This window comes from Bufo gargarizans, chromosome 8 (assembly GCF_014858855.1).
Source record: "Bufo gargarizans isolate SCDJY-AF-19 chromosome 8, ASM1485885v1, whole genome shotgun sequence".
NCBI classification, from domain to species: Eukaryota; Metazoa; Chordata; class Amphibia; order Anura; family Bufonidae; genus Bufo; species Bufo gargarizans.
Window position 1 is genome coordinate 20,910,920 of NC_058087.1, and position 24,437 is coordinate 20,935,356.

The 24,437-nt window shown below is 48.6% G+C and overlaps 2 protein-coding genes across 2 annotated transcripts in view; one reads left to right on the plus strand and one right to left on the minus strand.

Moving 5' to 3' along the window:
- Nucleotides 1–14,369, minus strand: part of PKP4 (plakophilin 4) — a 240,397-nt gene extending 226,028 nt beyond the window's left edge. Inside the window, exon 1 of the mRNA XM_044305120.1 lies at nt 14,183–14,369. The gene's annotated coding sequence lies outside the window, so the exon portion shown is untranslated. The remainder of the gene's footprint in view (nt 1–14,182) is intronic.
- A 117-nt stretch (nt 14,370–14,486) lies between these two features.
- The window catches only part of CCDC148 (coiled-coil domain containing 148), a 213,122-nt gene continuing 203,171 nt past the window's right edge, over nt 14,487–24,437 (plus strand). The window contains exon 1 of the mRNA XM_044305121.1: nt 14,487–14,594. Coding sequence (XP_044161056.1) covers nt 14,588–14,594 — 7 coding nt within the window. The 5' untranslated portion in view covers nt 14,487–14,587. The remainder of the gene's footprint in view (nt 14,595–24,437) is intronic.

The following is a 24,437-nucleotide window of genomic DNA, read 5'->3' on the forward strand; positions in this document are numbered from 1 at the left end:
CTGCATTGTGTGCATGAGAATTTCAAATTTTCATAGAATACAATGTACATGACCATTTAGCCTAAATGGGAGCAGCGCTGCAGTAACACCACTTCATTCACTACAGAATGGTCTGCGAGTAGTGTTGAGCGAACTTGTGTTTTAAGTTCGGCGTCTAAAGTTCGGGTCATCGAAAAATCGCATTATGGATTCTAAATTCTGTTATGGTCCGTGGTAGCGGAATCCATAACACGATCCTTTGATAACCCGAACCCGAACTTTAGACGCCGAACTTAAAACACAAGTTCGCTCAACACTATCTGTGAGCGGTGTTCTTTTGGCACGACTTCCATGGCCGGAGGCACCCCAGTGCTGATCAGTAGGGGTGCAGGGAGTCAGACCTCCGCCAATCAGATTGATGGCCTATCCTGAAGATAAGCCATCAACAGTAAAATTCTGAACGACCCCTTTAAGCTGGCCATACACATTAAATCTACATCGGCAGAACTTGTATCGGGTTTCATGATTCTCCTCTGACAGATGGGAGAAACGGATCAGTCAAGTTGGATTTTAACTGCCCGCTCCTTTTGTTCTTGGGGAGACATTTATGGCTAGGGCTTTCTCCCTATGCATGCTCAGCTGAGCCGGGCCGAGCATGCATACACATGGGGAAGATTGCAGTGGCCAAATGAGCCTGCAGCCTTAAAGAGGATGATTTGATGGCACCTCGCTAGGATATGCCATTAAAGTCAGTTAGGTGTGGCTCGCACCTCTGACACCCAAACCTCTCTCTATCCCCTGAAAACGAAGGAGAGTGCACACCGAGCATGAGCAGCATGCTTCCATTCATTTCTATGGGAGTCCAAAAAAAAAAAGCTGAGTGAGCGCACGTAACTATTTTCAGAAGTCCCATAGAAACAAATAGAGAGAGTGCACAGCAGAAGCGCGCCCACTGATCCCTTCACTTCTATGGGACTGCTAGGAATAGCTGAGCCCGCACTTGGCTTTTTCAGAATAAGACTTTTCACATAAAAATGAATGAAGGGCAAACATGCATGCGCGGTTGCTCACTGCTCTGGGGGTCCCGGAAAATATCAGATATTGGTGGCATATCATTGCGCTACGCCACTAATGTCTCAGATGAGACAACCCCTTTAAAGCATATGGCCAACTTTAGGTTGGTAGTCGGACACTTTAGTTCCGTTCTGCGGCCCCGCAAAAAAGATAGAGCATGTCCTATTCTTGTGGACAATAGGCATTTCTATCATAATGTCGGCCATGTGCAGCCCACAAAATGCAGAATGCACACGGGCCAGTATCAGTGTTTTGCGGATCCGCAATTTGTGGACTGCAAAACACTACGGCCGCCTGAACGAGCCCTTATGACGTGTGCTACTGATCTCTCCTTACCCCGAGCACCGCCCTCCAGGGTGCTGACCAAGATTTGATATAAAGATCCTTTTACACGGGCCGAAGATCGGCGAGACAAGTGCTCATTTGTACGCGGTGCCATCGAAAAAAAAAAAAAATTGTGCTTGTCATCCGCACGTGCAAACAAGGGATGTGTTGTCAACAATAAAGCATGCTGGGAGTTGTAGTTTTGTAACCACAGAGAAGTATAATAGACTTGTATGCACTAAAGCGAATACAAACATACTGTGCATTGTAAGAGCTTGGAAAGAAGCATTTCTCCTCATCAAAACCTGTAAATAATTTTTTTTTTTATAAAAATAAAATACTCAATTCAAACACGACAGACCACAGAGGTTATTAAATCCACATATCCCATCGCTGCCAGTTTATAAGAAGCAAAAGCACCATGCAAGATGTCTGCAGGCAAGAAAAACAGGATATTACAGGTATTTTATTACAGCTGCCAGGAAAACAAAGGATGAGGGGGAGGATCGATCAATGCAAACGGTGAAAAGTTGTTCAAAAATGTATAACAAAACAAAAAAACAAAAAAAAAAAAAAAAAAAAAATCGGGGTCTTCAGTGCCAAGAAAGGCCAGAAAAACAAAAAACAAACCGGAAGAAGCTGTAATGAGCGCAGAACTAAACTGACAAAATCGGAAACTTTCTGCAATAAAAGCGCCGTCAGTCTAACATTAGTGTCCGAAATTCACGAATCCAAGCACTGAACGGTATAATGAAAACAGCAGAAAAATAAATAAAAAAAAACAGCTCTCTTGCCTTAAAGGGGTTTTCTGAGATTTTTATATATTAGTATCTGATCGGTGGGGGCCCACCACCCAAGCCGATCAGGTGCTTGAGAAGGCACTCGCGCTCACAGTACAACTATTGTCTAAGGCGTTCATCAGTCACATGGCCTAGGAGCAGCTCACCGCCACTGAAGTGAAGGGCGCTGAGCGTAATACCGAGGACAACCACTATACAATGTACGGCGCTGTGCTTGGCAAGCTGTGAAGAGGCCGCAGGGCTCACCAAAGTGCCTTCTTAAACAGCTGATCGACAGGGGTGCCGGGTGTCAGACCCCCACCGATCAGATACTGGTGGTGACCTACCTGAGGATAGGCCATCAGTATTAAAATCTTGGAAAACACTTTTAAAGAGGTTTTCCAGTCGTTTTAGGATAGTGGATAGCTATTAGATTGCTAACTGTCCAAATGCTGGGACCCCCAGGATCGCAAAGAGGGGGTCATTTACGCCATGGCCCCCCGCAAATGAACGGAGTGGCAAGCGGAGCTCCATTCTCCTCTAAGGAAGTTTCAAGTCAGCAGAGTATAGCTATTTCCAGAACTCCCATACAGATGAATGGAACAGTATCTCACATGCCACTCCGTTCATTTCGGGGGCTCCAAGGGGTACGGCCTCGCCCGTTTTTACGATTGTAGGAGGTCCTACTGCTGGGACTCCAACAGATCTAAGTATTAGGCTCTATCCACGGGACAGAGGATAACTTGTAATTGTAAATATTCAACTTTTTTTTGTAATTTCATGTAATTTAAAATTTAGTATAGCCACTGATTTACTCAAGAAATATACCGTATCTGTATAGCGCCACCAGCTACTTGCTCTTTCCATTTTTTCTATGTTCACTTATTTGAGGTGGTCGCACATGCTCAGTTCCATCATTCAAACGCCACTAGCTCTATCTTCTTTTAGAACTTGTGACAGTTACAGGGACAGACCATGCCGCCTGAGAACGGTCACGCCCCGAGAGGTGCCAGGGAGAGAGCTGTAGCAGAAAGGACACACCTCTGAGCTGAACCCCTTTAACGTGTTAATATAAACCTAATTTGACAGGTTTGACTGGAAGATTACTGGACATCACATGCATAATAGAGGGCAAAAAAAAAAAAAAAAAAACATGGTCGCAAAGTCAACTACAAAATCAGCTATACGAATGTATTACTGTAGTGCAGCGGCGGCATGTAGCACACGGCGTCATAGCAACCAATGACGCTGTGCGCTCCTGCTGTCAGCAGGAATCCAGGCCGGAATACCACGGACCGTTCACGACCATAATCAAATTTTTATGTTTAACATTTTTAAATAAATGTTGATGTTATTTCTAATTTTCCATGTCACTATCTATATTTAAAAGGGATATTCCCATCTCAGGCAATGGGGGCATATCGCTAGGTGCGAGTCCTACAAGAACAGAGCGGGGAAAAATGAATGGAGGGCGCGCTGTGCATGCGCAGCCTCCCTCTATTCATTCCAAAGGGGCCGCCAAAAATAGCCGAGTGCTGGCTCGGCTATTTCTGTCTGCCCCATAGAAATGAATGGGAGCAGGGGCATTCACTTGTATGGGAGCAGCGGTTTAGTGGTGGACAGACCCCAGGAAATCCGGGGTCTTCCAGCCACAGCGCACCCTGCTCCATTCTTGTTGTAGGTGCGGGTCCCACCACTGGGAGAACAAACGAAGCGGGGGAGAGCTGTGGCTGGAGGACCCCGGATTTCCCGGGGTCCGTCCACCACCAAGCGCTGCTCCCATAGAAGTGAATGGGAGCACACCGCGCACAGGTGGCCAATATTTTCGGCGGCCCCATACAAATGAATGGAGGGAGGCTGTGCATGCGCAGTGCGCCCTCCGTTCATTTCCCGACTCCGTTCTCATTGTAGGTGCAGGTCCCAGCGGACCCGCACCTAGCAGACAACGGGGGCATACCCTAGCGATATGTCCGCATTGTCTGAGATGGGAAGACCCCTTTATACAACAACCATAAAATCCTGCAGTTTTCCCAATGGCCACTAAGCATAACAATAGTCGCCACTTCTTGGTCTTTAGAGATCACTTTACTGCAGTTATCTGCTTATCTGTACACAGAGGTGATATCATTACAGGCAAGATTAGAATGACAGATAAGACAAGATCCACTATTCACAGTAGATGATTATCAGAGCTTATCTATTCTTTCCTTGTACAATAACCTCTGCACCGGTCACAGAGCATGCCCAAAAAACTCTTCCATAGAAGTCACTGAGGTCCTCTCCTGACCATTGTGTCTATGGCCATGGGGCTGCCGTAAAGCAATTTTCTTAATGCTTTCTAAATACTGTTAAGAACAATTTGGACAAGATGGCCGCCCCCATAATCATGTTCAGGGAAGAGAATAAAAAATAAAAAAAAGGAAGATTACATGACGAGACAGGAGGATTTGAACAAGCCTACATGCAAAGAAGATCTGTGCTTAGTTCTCCAAGAAGTTTGGAACAACCTCTAGTTCCTCCAAAAACTGTGTGCACTGTATCTAGAAGAACGGAGGCCGTTTTGAAGGCAAAGGGCGGTCACGCCAAATACTGATTGGATTTTTTTCTCTTTTGTTCATTCACTTTGCATTTTGCTAATTGATATAAATACACTATGAACACTTCCATTTTTGCAACCCTTCTTACCTGCCTAAAACATTCGCACAGTGCTGCACAGTCATCAAATAATTCAACTGCATCAAACCAAAGAGCTAGACCTTCCGCGGCGGTCAGAGGTGGAGAAAGCTTGTGCTGAATTAACAGGGCCGGAGCTTAAATCTTCCCGAAGTATAAAGCAGAGTGTGATCCGGTATAATCCCTCAGAGACAGAGCCGTCAGTTCAGCTACCAGCACCCGGCTCACTCCTAACACCCGGGCTGCGCTTAGTGGGATCCAATCTGAACAAGCGCCAAAATGAATGATCTTTACCAAAATCTGCAGCCCATCATTAGGCTAAATGCACGCGATGATTTTTTTCGTGCGGATTTTGACCTGCAGTGCAGATTTTAAAACCCCCAGCATGTCAATCTATTTTATTTTTCCTGACTGGATTTTCTCCATACACTTCAATGGGGGAGAGTAAAATCCGCAAGCGAAAAATCTGCACCAATTAATGTGGATTGTAGGCACGGATTTCCCTGCAAACACCTACGGATTTCAGTGCGGATTCTCCGCACATAAATCCCGAGCATGTACATTTACACCGTTATCCTCTAGCCCCACAGGTGAAGAAATATTATCAGACAGCAAGCAGAGATCTTAAGAATAATGAGGAGCTGAAAAACAGTATGTCAGGAAGATAGCTATTAAAGGTGTTGTGTTACTTCCGCAAATGGAATTTATCATGTAGAGAAAGTTAATACAAGGCACTTACTAATGTATTGTGATTGTCCATATTGCCTCCTTTGCTGGCTGGATTCATTTTTCCCCCCATTACATTATACACTGCTCGTTTCCAGGGGTTACGACCACCCTGCAATCCAGCAGCGGTGGTCATGCTTGCACCAGCCTATGCACATTCCCATGGTCCTGGCCACCAGAGGGGTCAGCGCTTTTTCCTATAGTGCGCAAGCATGACCACCTATGCTGGATTAGGCTACTTTCACACTAGCGTTCGGGGCTCCGCTTGTGAGTTCCGTTTGAAGGCTCTCACAAGCGGCCCCGAACGGATCCGTACTGCCCTAATGCATTCTGAGTGGATGCGGATCCGCTCAGAATGCATCATTCTGGCAACGTCTGTCCTCCGCTCCGCTCAGCAGGCGGACACCCGAACGCAGCTTGCAGCATTCGGGTGTCCGCCTGGCCGTGCGGAGGCAAACGGATCCGTCCAGACTTACAATGTAAGTCAATGGGGACGAATCCATTTGAAGTTGACACAATATGGCTCAATTTCAAACGTATCTGCCCCCCATTGACTTTCAATGTAAAGTCTGGACGGAGCCGTCTGAGCAACTTTCACACTTAGAATCTTTTCTAAACTATAATGCAGACAGATCCGTTCTGAACGGATCCCATCGTCTGCATTATAGGAGCGGATCCGTCTGTGCAGACACCAGACGGATCCGCTCTGAACGCAAGTGTGAAAGTAGCCTTACAGGGTGGTCATAACCCCTGGATATGAGCAGTGTATAATGTTATGTAAAAATGAATCCAAGCCAGCAAGGGAGGCAATATGGACAATCAGAATACATTAGTAAGTGCCTTGTATTAACTTTCTCTACATGATAAATGCCAAGTGAGACAATCCCTTTAAGCAGACCAGGTGTCGTGTGGCAAACATTGGGGGGCTGGGTAGGACCCCCAATACTTTGTTCTCAGGGGAGGTAACCTCCAGGAGTCTGGCAGTGGCATAGGGCCCTTGAGCACTTGGCAGATGAGTAATGATCATCTATACAGTGAGTGGGTCGGTGCTCGCTTGCTTTTACTTTCATTTATAAGCCAGGGGATCTGAATGAATGATCATTCTTGAGATCATTTGTTTACACTGTCGCAAACTCATCCACTGCTTATACGAGAAACATGAAAGCAACAACAATTTAGTGTTTGCAAAACTACAACTGCCAGTATGCCTGGACAGCCTACAGCTATTAGGGCATGCTGGGAGTTGTAGTTTTGCAACAGCTGCAGGACCACAGTTTGAGCATCCCTGACCTAGAGGCTCTGCTCTCTCATTGACAGGGCCAGGCAGTGAAAACTTCCTCACGCCTGGCCCTGTCAATCAAAGTGCAGAGGGCGTGACAATTGCAGAGAGAGTAGAGCTGCTAGGTGTAAGGGCAACGCCCCGGTTTCTCCCAGAGCAGGGCTGGCCAACATGCAGCTCTCCAGCTGTAGCAAAACTACAACTCCCCGCATGCCTAGACTGCTTACAGCCATCAGCCTACAGCAGGGCATGCTGGAAGTTGCAGTTTTTCAACAGCTGGAGAGCCGCAGGTTGGCCATCCATGTATTAGAGCAAGCATCCTCAAACTGCGGCCCTCCAGCTGTTGCAAAACTACAACTCCCAGCATGCCAGGACACCCTTTAGGTATCAGCCTACAGCAGGGCATTGTGGGAGTTGTAGTTTTACAACAGCTGGAGGGCCGCAGTTTGAGGATACCTGTCCTAGAGGGCCATTTCCATATATTAGAACTTCATATTTCTCAGCAATGCGGACACATATGAACATGGGACCAACACAGATGTCTTCAGCTGCCAAGTGCCCATGTAACAGGTCATAGGTACAAATCTGCTGACAGATGCCCATCTTCAATAGGTTAGGTGCACTTTAAGTGGTACATTACTAACACCTGCATAAAGTATAGCTCGTTCTCTAGAGCGTCAAACAATGGGACCCCCACTAATCAGACACTGATGACATCATATCCATGTGCCAATCAACTGAATAGGAAAAGTGATAGAAAGCCCCCTAAATATGTGCAGCTGGGGTCAAAAAGGATTTGGTACATTCATGGGGGAGGGTCAGGAAGACCAAGACAGTCTGTAAATCCTCGGAAGCCTCCTTATCACACTGGAAACCTGTAATGCAGCTTAATGTTGGGATTACTAGGTTATAGGGTAAACCAGAAGCCATTAATTACACTGCACGCATCGCCCCAGTGCCGGATACACATGCACTGGTTTAGAGAGCATTTTGCAGAGGTTTTGTTGTAAAAAAAAAAAATCACCTTGAAGATTGCTTGAGACACATGGAGATTTTTTTTTTTTTTTTAACAAAAAGAGGCCTCATGGAGATTACTACCACCGCATGGTCAGGATAAGGTTTTCTCACCGATACCACATGTTATTGATGTTATGGGCTTCACAAATTTTTTAGAGACATATGAAAAGTTTAGATCGGCGGGGGGAGAGTGAAGAACAAGGGGAGAGTGAAGGTGGATTTAGACGGGCCAACTGAGCGGCTGATTAACGGTAAGGAAGCGTTCTTTCCCGACAGTCGGCTGCTCGTTCAGTGAAGGAGACCGCGTATTTTCGGTACATGCAGCGATCTCCTTCACTGTATGAGGACGAGGGGTCGCTATAGCGATCCTTTATCCTCATACAGAATCATGGTTTCTGAGCAGATAGCCGTTTAGACCACACAATCTGCTGCCCGGAAGCCACGATCGGTGGTGCCTGTATGAAGGACGCTCATTCATCGGGTGACTGGCGGCAGCAGTTTACTTTTATCACTGCATTGTCCTCATTTTGGGATAAAAATTATGTTTTCAATTGCCTTTTATCAAAGATTTTCAGCAGTTTTTGATCCACAGCCTTCGCTTTCAGCGCATCTGCAGACCATATCTTTTCACCTGCTATGGGGGCTCGATCTGTAGCCCTTATCTCTGAATTTGTGACAGCTCATAAACACTTATTGTAGCTAAATTCTCATGGGTTTGATAAGGACTTAGACTTTGTTCACATCACCGTTCAGCCTTTGCGTTCTCCTGCTGTTTAGGAGCAGGAGAACGGAAAGGACGGAGACGGCACATAACTGAGCCGAACGGAGCCTAAGGACCCCATAGACTATAATGGGGTCCGTTAGGTTTCTGCTCAGAAGATGATTTTGGAGCAGAGACAAGAAGTGTGCATGCAGGACTATTGTCTCAGCTTCAAAATCATCTTCTGAGCAGAAACATAATGGACCCCATTATAGTCTATAGCAGGGATCAGCAACCTTCGGCACTCCAGCTGTGGTGAAACTACAACTCCCAGCATGCACACCTCCTTGGCTGTTCTCAGAACTCCCAGAGAAGTGAATGGAGCATGCTGGGAGTCATAGTTTCACAACAGCTGGAGACCGGAGGTTGCTGATCCCTGGTCTATGGGGTCCTAAGGGCTCTGTTTGGCTCAGTTATGTGCCTTCTCCTGCTCCTAAACGGAGCAGGAGAACAGAAAGGCTGAACAGTGATGTGAACAAAGCCTTAAATAAATATTTAGGAGCTGCCAGGAGTTCAGAGACAAGAGATACAGATGGAGCTGTCAGATTCACTGTAAAGCAGAAGGACATGGTCTGCAGAGGCACAAAGCAAATGCTTTAGGACAAAAAGTGCTGAAATATTTTACTAAAGTCCAATTGAAAAATTATTTTTAGTCCTAAATGCACCAATAAGAACAACTCCCCCAAAGATGCCCATAGCCTTTAAGACTCCGGGTTTCATGTTTAGCAGCTTTTTTCTCACTAAACGTCTCTGCTCTCATCTCAACACCGGCTGCAAAGTGAGAGGCAGCTGTGTATATCCAGATCTGCAAACCTGGCAGGGGCTTTGGCTCCCACTGGGTCACTGGTGTGGAGTGAGGGGCACACCCAGCAATTTAAGACTGTTCTGCCTCCTCCCCGTATAAGAGCCTTAGTTACAAGGTCATTTCCCTAAAAAAAAAAAAAAAGTAAACGTAAGTCTTGGAGTCGTCCCTTTCTGGCAACCGCTTTCCGATCATTCTTCAGGCAAGTTTTTAGGTGACAACCTCTATCAGGGTTGTCCCCCAACTTTTCCAGACCGCCTGCACACAGCCACACTCCAGGGTCTCCAGACTACCTGCACACAGCCACACTCCAGGGTCTCCAGACCGCCTGCATACAGCCACACTGCAGGGTCTCCAGACTACCTGCACACAGCCACACTGCAGGGTCTCCAGACTACCTGCACACAGCCACACTGCAGGGTCTCCAGACTACCTGCACACAGCCACACTGCAGGGTCTCCAGACTACCTGCACACAGCCACACTCCAGGGTCTCCAGACTACCTGCACACAGCCACACTGCAGGGTCTCCAGACTACCTGCACACAGCCACACTGCAGGGTCTCCAGACTACCTGCACACAGCCACACTGCAGGGTCTCCAGACTACCTGCACACAGCCACACTGCAGGGTCTCCAGACTACCTGCACACAGCCACACTGCAGGGTCTCCAGACTACCTGCATACAGCCACGCTCCAGGGTCTCCAGACTACCTGCATACAGCCACGCTCCAGGGTCTCCAGACTACCTGCATACAGCCACGCTCCAGGGTCTCCAGACTACCTGCATACAGCCACGCTCCAGGGTCTCCAGACTACCTGCATACAGCCACGCTCCAGGGTCTCCAGACTACCTGCATACAGCCACACTGCAGGGTCTCCAGACTACCTGCATACAGCCACACTGCAGGGTCTCCAGACTACCTACATAGTATACAGCCACACTCCAGGGTCTCCAGACTACCTGCATAGTATACAGCCACACTCCAGGGTCTCCAGACTACCTGCATACAGCCATACTCCAGGGTCTCCAGACTACCTGCATACAGCCACACTCCAGGGTCTCCAGACTACCTGCATACAGCCACACTCCAGGGTCTCCAGACTACCTGCATACAGCCACACTCCAGGGTCTCCAGACTACCTGCATACAGCCACACTCCAGGGTCTCCAGACTACCTGCATACAGCCACACTGCAGGGTCTCCAGACTACCTGCATACAGCCACACTGCAGGGTCTCCAGACTACCTGCATACAGCCACACTCCAGGGTCTCCAGACTACCTGCATACAGCCACACTCCAGGGTCTCCAGACTACCTGCATACAGCCACGCTCCAGGGTCTCCAGACTACCTGCATACAGCCACACTGCAGGGTCTCCAGACTACCTGCATACAGCCACACTCCAGGGTCTCCAGACTACCTGCATACAGCCACACTCCAGGGTCTCCAGACTACCTGCATACAGCCACACTCCAGGGTCTCCAGACTACCTGCGCACAGCCACACTCCAGGGTCTCGGCAAAACTCAACTGGTTTGCCATTAAGAAGCTTTTAAAAGTTGGGCGACAACTACCGTGGGAACGCCTATGGCACAAGCCCCGTCCATATAAGATTATAGAAGGGGGGGGGGAACTCCGTCTATAAGCTAGAGCTAGGCGCCACTAACCAGAAGCTGCCCATGTATAAAACCAATGACTAGTCATCTAGATCCGGGATGCCCAACTTGTGGCCCTCCAGCTGTTGCAAAATTACAACTCCCAGCATGTCTGGACAGGCTACAGCTATCAACCTACAGCAGAGCATAATGGGAGTTGTAGTTTTACAACAGCTGGTTGGGCATCCCTGACCATGTAATCCCCTGCAGTGGCTGAATCTGTAAAATCAGCAGTCTGACACGGGTCTCCGGATACGGACCGGTGGCGATCAGCCGATCACCGCGGTGCATCTCGATTTAAAGGGCTCGTCTGATGAGACTCTTGACCTCGTCAGGTGCCCAATGGTTATGTCTAACAATGTGCCATATGGTGAATGGACTCGCAATGTGAAAGCAGCCTGATGGGTATATGTAAGGTGGCAGAGTCCCTACAGCTCCATATTACGGGCACATAGGCACTCGTGCCAATATAAGGTGCCTAGGAGCAATGCTTCAAGGAGGAATCTCTGTATTATGCGGCAGACCACAATTATCTTACAGATAGAGGCACAGTATAGGCTCACACTAAGGACCACATATTACGGATGTAGTACTGTGTGATATATGTTTAACATGTGAGCCTATAGGGGACAGATGCCATTGTGCCCCCATCCAGTGCCATCCCTGCAGCCATGCATCAGGGGGGTATATACATCAGGAGATGCAGTGTGAAGGCAGCCATAGGTATACATGAGCACTAGGATGCCAGGGGCTCGAGATCCACAGGTGCTGGAGCAGTGGAACACACACCGCTATAACGTCTCCATGTACCTTATACACTGCCATCAATGTGAAGAGCTGGCACAGCGCCACGCAGCAAAGCATCAATCAGACCTAACATGGGGGGGGGGTGGGGGGGAATCACTTAAAAGAAACCGTACCGCTGCATCATTAACCCCAAGGCACCCAGAGGAGAGTGTGACCTTCAGAAAGCAAGCCTACAAAAAAAAAAAGGTACAAACACAGCTATAGCAGAGCTGAACCGTTCAGAGCCGAACAGACACACTCGGCTCTGCTGCATCTGTCAAACAACCATAGCAGGAAAAGGGATATCGGTGTGAATTAATCATTAATACCGTAAGAAATGTGAGTGCAAACTCTGATGCCAGGACCCCTGAAGCCTTGGCAGGGGTATGAACTAAGCAGTCAGTCGATAATCCTGGATCCCCCCTATACATTCCTGGCATTCCTCCCTCCATACGGAGGCGCACACACCTGCCCAGTCGTCAGCTGGAGGAGCAGCAGGCTTCCTGTCTGCAACGCTGCAGTACATGCATCTGACGTTCCGCTCTGGATTTTCTCACAACCTTCAGGGTCTCCCCCCCCCCCCAATAGAGAAAGGCAAGGGGTCAACATAGGAGTCACTAATGACAAGCAGCGGAGCGCTGTCACATCTCATCACTGTGCAGGATTCAGTGGTGACCTTCATCGCTGGAGCTGCAAGCTACACAGTGTGGAAGCATCAGATGAGGCTTGGCACAGGCGGGCACGATGCAGAAAGAGCGTCTCATAAAACTTCACATGCTGCCAATGTAAAACGAGCAACCCACTCCCGACCAAGGTGGCACAGGGCTGTGCTTGTAGCCGGCGGCCCATGGCATGGGTATAAATCCTGCGCATGTGAGTGCAGCACCAAGGAACGGAAAAGGACAAATATCATTCCGTGGCTGGCACAATCTCCTTCCTGCCCTTTGTATGATGCCCGCTCCGTGGACTTTGAAGAAAAATCAGGGTTTCCTCTAGCAAACTGGGTGAAACCACAACCTTATGTGACATGAGGAGGCGCACAACATGTCACCGTAACCAAAAAGCACACGCATATAGATGGATGACGGCAGGCACTAGATGGGTGGCAGGAGTTGGGTATCCGCAATGCATTATTTGCCCGCTGCCACTTGTACCACAGAAAGAAAGGTTGTGAAAAGGTACATGCAACTAGAGCAACCAGGTGGCTCCTAGCCCGAGCAATGGGCACACACCCAACGAGCCCTGATCCCAGCAGTGGGCACACACCAAACAAGCACTTGCTGTAGAGTTAAGCACCTGTCCAGCGGCCCCTTGCAGTAGGCACCTGCCAAACAAACCCTTGTCCAAGTACCTGCCTTGTAGCTACTTGCCCTAGCGATTAGCACCTGCCCATTCTTTGACCTAGCAGTGGGCACCTGGCAATATTAGTCCTTGCCCTAGCAGTAGGCATCTGCTTAGTGGCTCCTTGCCCTTCCGATGGGCACCTGCCATATTAATCCTTGCCCTTCCAATGGGCACCTGCCATATTAATCCTTGCCCTTCCAATGGGCACCTGCCATATTAATCCTTGCCCTTCCAATGGGCACCTGCCATATTAGTCCTTGCCCTAGCAGTGGGCACCTTCCCAGTGGCTCCTTGCCCTAGCGGTGGGCATTGCCATATTAGTCCTTGCCCTAGTGGTGGGCATCTGCCCAGTGGCTCCTTGTCTTAGAGGCAGGCACCTCTAAGGCAAGGAGCCACTGGGCAGATGCCCACCACTAGGGCAAGGACTAATATGGCAGTGCCCACCGCTAGGGCAAGGAGCCACTGGGAAGGTGCCCATTGCTAGGGCAAGGACTAATATGGGCACCTGCCCCATCCTTGCCCTTGCAGTGGGCACCTGCCCCATCCTTGCCCTTGCAGTGGGCACCTGCCCCATCCTTGCCCTTGCAGTGGGCACCTGCCCCATCCTTGCCCTTGCAGTGGGCACCTGCCCCATCCTTGCCCTTGCAGTGGGCACCTGCCCCATCCTTGCCCTTGCAGTGGGCACCTGCCCCCACAGAGTCCTTGTGCCAGTGGTGGGCCCCAGCCCGATGTGTCCAGGGGCCGCACGAGCACTTGGGCAGGAGACCAGCCCTGCTGGGAGGAGGAGGAGACGTATCCTGAAGGAACACGCACTGAAGAAGGGACAAGTCAGGAAGTGCAGGTAGCCATCCCGGCTGAAGTCCGCGCGGCCGCGCAAAGAAAAGTTCTACAGCGGGAGCGGCGGAGAGCGGATCCTGCAGCCGAGGGGCGGGAGACGGCTCCACACACCGTCTGCCCCCGTCCACACACCTGGCGCACTCACCTGCCTGCTCACGTCTCCCCAGGCGCCGGATCCCGCAGCTTCATGAGTCTCCACAGCCGCCGGCAGCCCCGCTCCTCGGGCGGACTCTTACCCCGTGTCCATGGTGCGGGAGCCTAATCCCCTCTAGCGAGCACACCGCAGCAGCAGCGCCGGGGTCCCAGCCGCGTGACGTCACGGCGCAGCCGCTCTCCTCCCACGATGCCATTGGACGAGGCGCGCCCTCTCGGCCATCCTATTGGACAACCCCCTAGATCCAAACCAGCCAATGAGATCCCGGGGTCCCGTTGCCTTAGTTACCGATGCTGTTGACTAGAAGTAGGAGGAGCCATTGTGCTTGGACGGGACATTTATCCCGAGTGGATCGCGACAGACGATTATCGTATGCGACCCAGTGACCTGTAGGGAATGACAGGTGAGGCGCCAAGTGCCTGTTCTCATATCCTACCCAGTCCCTGATATAATGCGACTGCATGAGGTAAAGGGGGGGGCTGGAGGATGTGGACGGGACGTAGACGGGACAGTCTTAGCCTTCTGCTGGGTTTATTGGCGCCCCCTGTTGGATGATTGCTGAAGACCTGGGGGTAACGGTTGTGAGCCCAGGGTCAGTCATTGGCCTGCTGGTCTGTGCAAAATGGGTCACATTGGAGTTATTGCCTGGGGCCCCTGCTGTACCCTTGGGCCCTTTAACCGTCATCTACCAAAAACTCTGCGAAGGAGATCTCAGCTGTTGAGGTCAGTGACGCCATGTCTGATGGGTAGAAACTGGTGGCAGTTGGTGACATCAAAGGGGTTTGAGCTTCAGACTGGCAGACAGCTGAGATGACTGCCCCCTGGGTGAGGGTGGTCCATGCCAGAGGACAGGCTTTATAGGAGGGATGGCGCTAGAGTGTGACATCATGGAGGCTTGGAGACCTCAACACTAAGACCATCTGAAGGGGCTGGTGTGTCCCCTGTAGGGCACCAAAGCCTGTGGTCATGACACAGGGGAAGGCTGTGACAGACATTGCATGTGATGTCATCATGGATGGTGATGTCACAAGGGGCGCTGGCCCTATAGATTGAGTGCTGGGACCCGCAGCTGCCAGAAATCTGGCACAAAGCGGCAGTTTTCCACCACAAAGTCCGACATCAAACGCCAACAATAGCATTCAATTGACTTCAATGGAAATAAAAAAAGCCACCCTGTGCACGCGGTGCCGATTCTTTCCGCCGCTAAATTGAGATCTGCTTAGAGGAGATCTGTTAGTGGATTCTGTATTGAAGTCAATGGGGAAGAAGTTTTTTTGTGTGGCATTTCCGCCCCCAACAACTATTCTGGATTATCTCACCCGAGGGCTGGATACGTAAAACGCTGCCAAATCCTCTTCTGAAATCTAAAACCAATGGATCTTCTAAAATGCTTCTAATACTTCTCTAAACCCGCCACCAAATTACAAATCTGCTGCCAAAAATGACCTGTTTTCAGCTACTAATCTGCTATGGACTGTAAGGGGGGGGGGAGAGGGGGTCACATCACCGATTAGGCTACTTTCACACTAGCGCTTAAAGAGGACCTGTCATCGCTCCTGACTTGTCTGTTTTAATACCTACTTGCATTCCCCGTGTAATAATAATTCTGGAGCATCTATTCTTATGCCTGTATGTTGTCCAATTCCTCTAATATTTGTACTAGAAGTTATGAATGAATTGTTATTAGCTTTCAGTAAGGGTACAGAGAGGTGGTAACAAGTTGAGGGTGTGTCCCTGCACAGTCTGAAAATGGCAGCACTGATTGGATAGAGTGAGTCTGTGCAAGGACACACCCCCAACTGGTTACCGCCCCTCTGTACCCTTACTGCAGACTGCTAGCAATTCATTCAGAACTTCTAGCAGGAATAATAGAGGAATTGGACAACATAGAGTCATAAGAATAGATGCTCCAGAATTGTTATTACATGGGGAATACATGAAGCTATTAAACCAGAAATGTCAGGAGCGGTGACAGGTCCTCTGTAATATCCGGCAGGCTGAAGGATCTCTATACATTCCAACATTGCCGGAAGCTAAAGTGTTGGCGTCTGGGCCAGATGAAAACCGCCCGATTCTTGGCATATTTACCAGGTTGCAGCTGGATTTCCGCTGATTCTCATTATAGTGAATGGGGCCATGACGGTGACTCTTTAGCTTCCGGCAACGTAGTGAGATCCGGCAGGCTGTTCCCTGCTCGCCTTAGGTTAAAGGGGTTGTCCGGGTTCAGAGCTGAACCCAGACATACCCTTTTTTTCACCCAGACAGTCCCCCTGAGGCTAGCATCAGAGCATGTCATGCTCCGATGCACTCCCGTGCCCTGCGCTAAATCGCACAGGGCACAGGCTCTTTTGTTTTCAATAACACACTGCCGGACGGAAACTTCCGCCCGGCAGTGTGTTCGGTGACGTCACCGGCTCTGAGGGGCGGGCTTTAGCTCTGCCCTAGCCGTTTTACTGGCTAGGCCAGAGCTAAATCCCGCCCATCAGTACCGGTGACGTCACCAGGGTTCCTGTCAGCCCCATGGAGAGCCCCGGTACGTCACCGGAACTCCTAAAAATGCCTTTGCCCTGTGCAATTTAGCATCGGAGCATGAACTTCTCCTATGCTCATGTCAGGGGGGCTTCCAGGGTGAAAATGGAGGTATGTCCGGGTTCAGCTCTGAACCCGGACAACCCCTTTAAGTTCACACTGCAAAATCCGTAGCAGATTACTAGCTGAAAACAGGTAGTTTTTGGTGGCAGATTTCTAGGGGAATATTACAAGTGTTTTAGAAGATTATGTAGACGAGGATTTGGCAGCGTTTTCTGTATCCAGCCCTGGGGTGAGATAATTAAGAAGCATTTTTGGGGGCGGAAACCCCACTAAAACCGCTTCTAAAACTGCTGATGTTTTTTCTGTTCCTCCATTGACTTCAATACAAAATCCACGAACAGGTCACTTGTTAGCAAAATAACTAAATATATTTTTGTTATTTTGCTAATGCTACTTTCACACTAGCGGCAGGACAGATCCGACAGGCTGTTCACCCTGTCGGATCCGTCCTGCCGCTATTTTGCCGTGCTGCAGGACCGCCGCTCTGTCCCCATTGACTATAATGGGGACGGGGGCGGAGCTCCGGTGCAGCATGGCAGTGCACGGCGAAAGGCCGCCGGACTAAAAGTACTGCACATCCGACTTTTTAGTCTGGCGGCCTCTCACTGCGAACTGCCGTGCTGCGGCGGAGCTCCTCCCCTGTCCACATTATAGTCAATGGGAACGGAGCGGCGGCACGGCAAAATAGCAGCCTGTCGGATCCGTCCTGCCACTAGTGTAAAAGTACCCTAATTAGTAATAGATACTATTGGTACACAAGTGCACAGGTGGAGGTTTGCCTGCCATTGTATATACATTTAGTTCTTTTTGGCTGGGGGGGGGGGTCAGCCAAGTGAAAGTGCACCCACTGTAAATCCATTAGCAATTGGGGGGGGTGAGCCTCTAGATCAGTGGTTCTCAATCTTTCTAAAGCCGTGACCCCTTAATACAGTTCCTCATGTTGTGGTGACCCCCAACCATTTAATTTTTTTCCTTGCTACGTCATAACTAATTTTGCTACTGTTATGAATTGTAATGTAAATATCTGATATGTCCCCCCAATCATCATCATGTGCCAATATAAAGTCGTCGTCCCCCCAATCATCATCATGTGCCAGTATAAAGTCCCCCCGCCCATCATCATCATGTGCCAGTATAAAGTCGTCGCCCCCATCATCATCATGTGCCAGTATTAAGTCTTCCCCCATCATCATCATGTGCCAGTATTAAGTCGCCCCCACAATCATGTGCCAGTATAAAGTCGCCCCCCCCAATCATCATCATGTGCCAGTATTAAGTCCCCCCACATCATCATCATGTGCCAGCCAGTATTAAGTCCCCCCCATCATCATCATCATGTGCCAGCCAGTATTAAGTCTCCCCCCCATCATCATCATCATGTGCCAGCCAGTATTAAGTCTCCCCCCCATCATCATCATGTGCCAGCCAGTATTAAGTCCCCCCCCCATTATCATCATGTGCCAGCCAGTATTAAGTCCCCCCCCCATCATCATCATGTGCCAGCCAGTATTAAGTCCCCCCCCCATTATCATCATGTGCCAGCCAGTATTAAGTCCCCCCCCATCATTATCATGTGCCAGCCAGTATTAAGTCCCCCCCCCCCCATTATCATCATGTGCCAGCCAGTATTAAGTCCCCCCCCCCATCATCATCATCATCATCATGTGCCAGTATTGTAATAAAATAAAAAAAACACTTATACTTACCTCAGTGTCAGCGATGCGATGCAGGCCTCTTCTGGCCTGTGTCCCGCGCTGTAAGGCTCAGGCGGCGTGATAACGTCATCGCGCCGGCCTCTGATAGGCTGCCGGCCTAGTGCGCCGGCAGCCTATCAGAGGAAGGGGAGGGGACACACCTCTCCCTCCCCTGCACCGCCGCAGCACAGGCAGATTGCAAGGGAGATGAGCGCAATGGAAGCGCTCATCTCCCTGTGCTTGACTGCGGCGGCTCACTTGGGGGGCGGGAACGGGGGCATTTTAGTTAGGGGGGCACAGCATGATGTAGGGGGGGCGTGGCCCCCTATGGCCCCCCCCTGGCCACGCCACTGCTCACGAGGTAGGGTAGTATAACGCTACACGGGCGCCCCACAATACAAAGCCTCAGGCGACCCCTCGGAAAGGGCCGATCGACCCCCAAAGGGGTCGCGACCCCTAGGTTGAGAACCGCTGCTCTAGATCCTTCTCTAAGAAGTAACAGGCCACTTCAGAAGTGGATCTCCATTTAGCAGCGGAAAACAAACTCCCCGCAAATGGTGACGGTCTTTTCCATTAAAAGCTATTAATGGCGGATTTCACAGCAGAAAACCTCCTGCGATGACGTCCGCAGCGGATTTAATTTACATGAACATAGCCTGAGCTTTCTGTTCTTCTGATCCATCAGAGGAACAGAAAAAAAAAAGAACGGATCCTTTATTCTGAGCACCGGTTCTGATCAGTTTGTGTCACTTCCGTCAGAGATCAGGAGAAAAGGCAATTTTTGCCGGACTTTTTCTTCAGTCAAAAATAACTGATCTCTGACAGAAGTGACACAAACTGATCAGAGCTGATCCCCAAAATAACAGATCCCTTTTTTTTTTTTTTGGCTGTTCTTCTAATGATAAAAGCTCCATAGTGGGTGATATGCTAGGGTGTAGTGTTGAGCGAAGCGCGCTTCGGATCATAGATCAGAAGTCGCTTTGGTCAAAACTTCGCTTGTACGGAGATCCGTCTCTGTACAGCATACAAATGTACGGGCTCCGGCGAGTGAAATTCGTTATCTATGAAGTCTGGCTAGGCTTCGTTCAATAACTCCGGACTTCGGATTATTCAACTTCAAAACCATTTGAAAACTGTGTTCCTCGGTACTGAAGCCGACTTAGGTTCAAATGCTGAAGTTCTTCACCAAAGTCTCGTGAGACTTCGAACTTAACGTATTTCACCTCCGCAAAGCCCATACATTTGAATGCTGTATATAGACGGGCGTCCGTTCAGCATTTAAACAAAGTTTTGAATGAAGCGACTTCGGATCGAGGATCTAAAGTGCGCTTCACTTAATGCTACTGCATTTGGTGAGGTCAGGCGAGGTTTGTATTTTAGCGGAGGTTTTAGAGTTTTTACCAGAGTATTAGAAGAGTATTAGAAGAGTATTTGCTTGAGGTTTCTCTGCTTCTTTATTGACTTCTATGAAATCCACATCAAATCTGCTTCCAACACGTAACCTGCCGCATCTCAGCTACTAAAAAACCCTCCACCATTGACACTGTGTGGACAAGGAGGAGTTTTTTTTACATTAAAGTCAATGGAGCAGCTGAAAGCACCCACTTTCACTGCGTAATATGTGGCAGATTAGTGGCAGATCGCCTCCGAGGGTTGTGATGGGATCTGCAGACAGTCACAAAGGTTGTGCCCAGGAGCCCCCGCCAGGGGCATAGGCTGATGTCAATGCCACTGCCCTGATGGCTTTTCTTCTGACAGTCACATCAAGGGAGGTTGTCAGGTCCTGTGTTCACACCATATAGACTCTATAACAGTGTGAAATATTGGCAGCCTGGAAATCTACGTCAATGAAATGTTGTCCTTCGGGTGCAAGTTCAGAAAACACCAGCAAAAACCCACCTGTGAACCCCCCTCAAAGGTGTTTTCCAGCCTCTAGATACAGACGACATAGGCCGGGTCATCCTTATCTCCAGGCTGGAAAATCCCTTGGAATATCTGGTCCTTCTCAAGTCCAAAATGTTGCGCTGATTCATTACTTTATAGATTTTTTTTATTGGTAAGTGGTCAGTTCTTCTGAAACTGTTACAAGAAAATATGTTTCTCGGCCAGAACCTCAGGCTGCTGACCGCACAAATATACCGGATAATGGGATATCTAGGGAGACTCACCCATCGTGTGACATCAGTAAGGCCAGAAGCCATTTGGTCATTGTGACCCTTGTTAGTATATCAAAGGCAGGAAGGGCAAATTGTAAAAGCAGTTGGACAACATTCTCTTGGCCAACAGATTGGGAAGATATTTGGGTGGTCACAGGATGGAGTCCATGGGGGGGGGGGGGGGGATGCTGGGACACAGGAACATAGAGGTGACATGAAACTTTGGATGCTCTCTCTCTCTTCCTGGACCCCCCTGGACCAACATCACTTCAGGAGCAAGCAAAGTTATATGTCTCGTTATGTGTGTACATATAGATATTTGTAGTCTGCGATTGTATTACCAGAAGATTACAGTATTTTTCGCCCCATAAGACGCAGCCCCCCCCAAAGTGGAAGAAAAATGCCCCTGCGTCTTATGGGGCGCGAATACTAATGAAGCGCTTCCATTTTGGAAGCATTTAATTAATACCGGAGGACCGGGAAGCGGTGCAGGATCTGTACTCACCGCTTCCTGGTCCTCCGCTCGGCTGTCTGCTGTGCAGGGCTACGCACCATGTGACCTCACTGTGGGCAGCCTTCACAGCTGACAGCCGAGAACCAGGAAGAAGAGAGAGCGCTGGTGGTGAGGAGCGGCGGTGTCCAGGAGCAGGAGAGGTAAGTTATTTTATTTGCGCTGATGGCTGACATGGGGGCATGATGGATGACATGGGGGCTGACATAGGGGGCACAATGGCTGACATGGGGGGCACGACGGCTTACATGGGGGACACGATGGCTGACATGGGGGGCTGATCTGAGGTCTGATTAACATTGGGGGTCTGATTGCTGGTCTGACCTGAGGTGTAATGGAAAATATTTTTTTCTTATTATCCTCCTTTAAAACCTAGGTGCGTCTTATAGGGCGAAAAATATGGTATTTATGCATGAGTCTAATGTACTAATGGTCAGGTACTGGATGTGAGTTGGTTAGAAGAGTAGATCCAGTAGACGGTATATTGGTGGACTCTGGATATACTATATGTACATACACTTTATTAGCCACATTTGCTTAGCATCCAGGGAGGGCAGGAACGGAGGCGGCTGAGTGTGGTGTGTCCTCTATGTATTGTGTTGTATCTGTATCTTCTTGTAATGTCAATTGCTTTGGCATCTGTATGTTATCAGTATACTATTTTATATATAAGTATCTGCGGGGGTTGTATGTTACTCCTGGGGTGTATGAAGGACCGGAGGGGTGTAATAACACAAAGAATAAGCGGGTTATATAGGAAACAAAGACAACAGTCTAGGAACGGAATACAGAGATAGACATAAATCTCCAATTTCCAATAAGCAAAACCTCACTTCATCAGAAACGTTGCTCCCAACAACCCCTGTAAACACAGGAGACATAGGGGGGTCTCTCTTTTCTGCAGACCCAGAATTCAATTGACGAAAAAGTCACAAAGTTTGGAACATTTCATTGTCGCGCAACAATTGGACAGCGTTAGCTGTGCTAAGGTGCACTCCCCGTCATCTGCGTCTGTTTAATGTGTTGCAAAAAGGGCGCAATCTTAAAAGGGTTTTACGAGACTTAAAGGGGTTGTCCACTTATTACTATTGATGATCCAGGATAAGCTGATAGAAGGCTGTGGGGCTGCTGCAGGCACCGGTGCCTTCCCAAACAGTTTATTTTGCGGGTCCTGGGTGTCGGACCCCCACCGTTCAGATACTGATTACCTATCTAGAGGATAGCTCATCTGTATTTAAGTCTCAGAAAACCTCTTTAAGGTCCCCATTCACATTAGTGTATTGTCGTTTGATTGACTGATGATAACAGGGGAGACAAGAACCGGACAAAATTAATATTTTCTCCCGATCCTTTTGTTCTCCGGGGAGATAAGCCGCGACTTTCTCCTCTCTCCTCATTATTACACATATGTGTTTGGCTGAGTAGAACATGTATGCAGGGCCGGCGTCAGCACCCGGCATACCCAGGAAAGTTCCGGGGCCCATTGCTCCTGGGGGGGCCCACTGAGCTGCTATGAGCACTTCCATCTACAGACGTGGACAAAATTGTTGGTACCCTTTGGTCAATGAAAGAAAAAGTCACAATGGTCACAGAAATAACTTTAATCTGACAAAAGTAATAATAAATTAAAATTCTATAAATGTTAACCAATGAAAGTCAGACATTGTTTTTCAACCATGCTTCAACAGAATTATGTAAAAAAATAAACTCATGAAACAGGCATGGACAAAAATGATGGTACCCCTAGAAAACACAGAACATAATGTGACCAAAGGGACATGTTAATTCAAGGTGTGTCCACTAATTAGCATCACAGGTGTCTACAACCTTGTAATCAGCCATTGGGCCTATATATATGGCTCCAGGTAATCACTGTGTTGTTTGGTGATATGGTGTGTACCACACTCGACATGGACCAGAGGAAGCAAAGGAAAGAGCTGTCTCAAGAGATCAGAAAGAAAATTATAGACAAGCATGTTAAAGGTAAAGGCTATAAGACCATCTCCAAGCAACTAGATGTTCCTGTGAGTACAGTTGCACATATTATTCATAAGTTTAAGATCCATGGGACTGTAGCCAACCTCCCTGGACGTGGCCGCAGGAGGAAAATTGATGACAAATCTAAGAGACGGATAATCCGAATGGTAACAAAAGAGCCTAGAAAGACTTCTAAAGAGATTCAAGGTGAACTTCATGCTCAAGGAACATCAGTGTCAGATCGCACCATCCGTCGTTGTTTGAGCCAAAGTGGACTACATGGGAGACGACCAAGGAGGACACCATTGTTGAAAACGAATCATAAAAAAGCAAGACTGGAATATGCCAAACTACATGTTGACAAGCCACAAAGCTTCTGGGAGAATGTCCTGTGGACAGATGAGACAAAAATCGAAGTTTTTGCCAAGGCACATCAGCTGTATGTTCACAGACGAAAAAATGAAGCATATCAAGAAAAGAACACTGTCCCTACTGTGAAACATGGAGGAGGCTCTGTTATGTTCTGGGGCTGCTTTGCTGCGTCTGGCACAGGGTGTCTTGAATCTGTGCAGGGTACAATGAAATCTCAAGACTATCAAGGAATTCTAGAGAGAAATGTACTAGCCAGTGTCAGAAAGCTTGGTCTCAGTCGCAGGTCATGGGTCTTGCAACAGGACAATGACCCAAAACACACCGCTAAAAACACCCAAGAATGGCTAAGAGGAAAAAATTGGACTATTCTAAAGTGGCCTTCTATGAGCCCTGACCTCAATCCTATTGAGCATCTTTGGAAGGAGCTGAAACATGCAGTCTGGAAAAGGCACCCTTCAAACCGGACACAACTGGAGCAGTTTGCTCATGAGGAGTGGGCCAAAATACCTGCTGAGAGGTGCAGATGTCTCATTGACAGTTACAGGAAGCGTTTGATTGCAGTGATTGCCTCAAAAGGTTGCGCAACAAAATATTAAGTTAGGGGTACCATCATTTTTGTCCATGCCTGTTTCATGAGTTTATTTTTTTACATAATTCTGTTGAAGCATGGTTGAAAAACAATGTCTGACTTTCATTGGTTAACATTTATAGAATTTTAATTTATTATTACTTTTGTCAGATTAAAGTTATTTCTGTGACCATTGTGACTTTTTCTTTCATTGACCAAAGGGTACCAACAATTTTGTCCACGTCTGTATGATACTGCTGTCATTTCACTCACGCAGTACCCCTCTGGTGGGCCCACATGAGGCCGGCTGCTGCAGAGACTCAGACACGCCCCTTCTACACAAGACCGTGCTGCTTGAGGAGAGAGACTTCAGGGC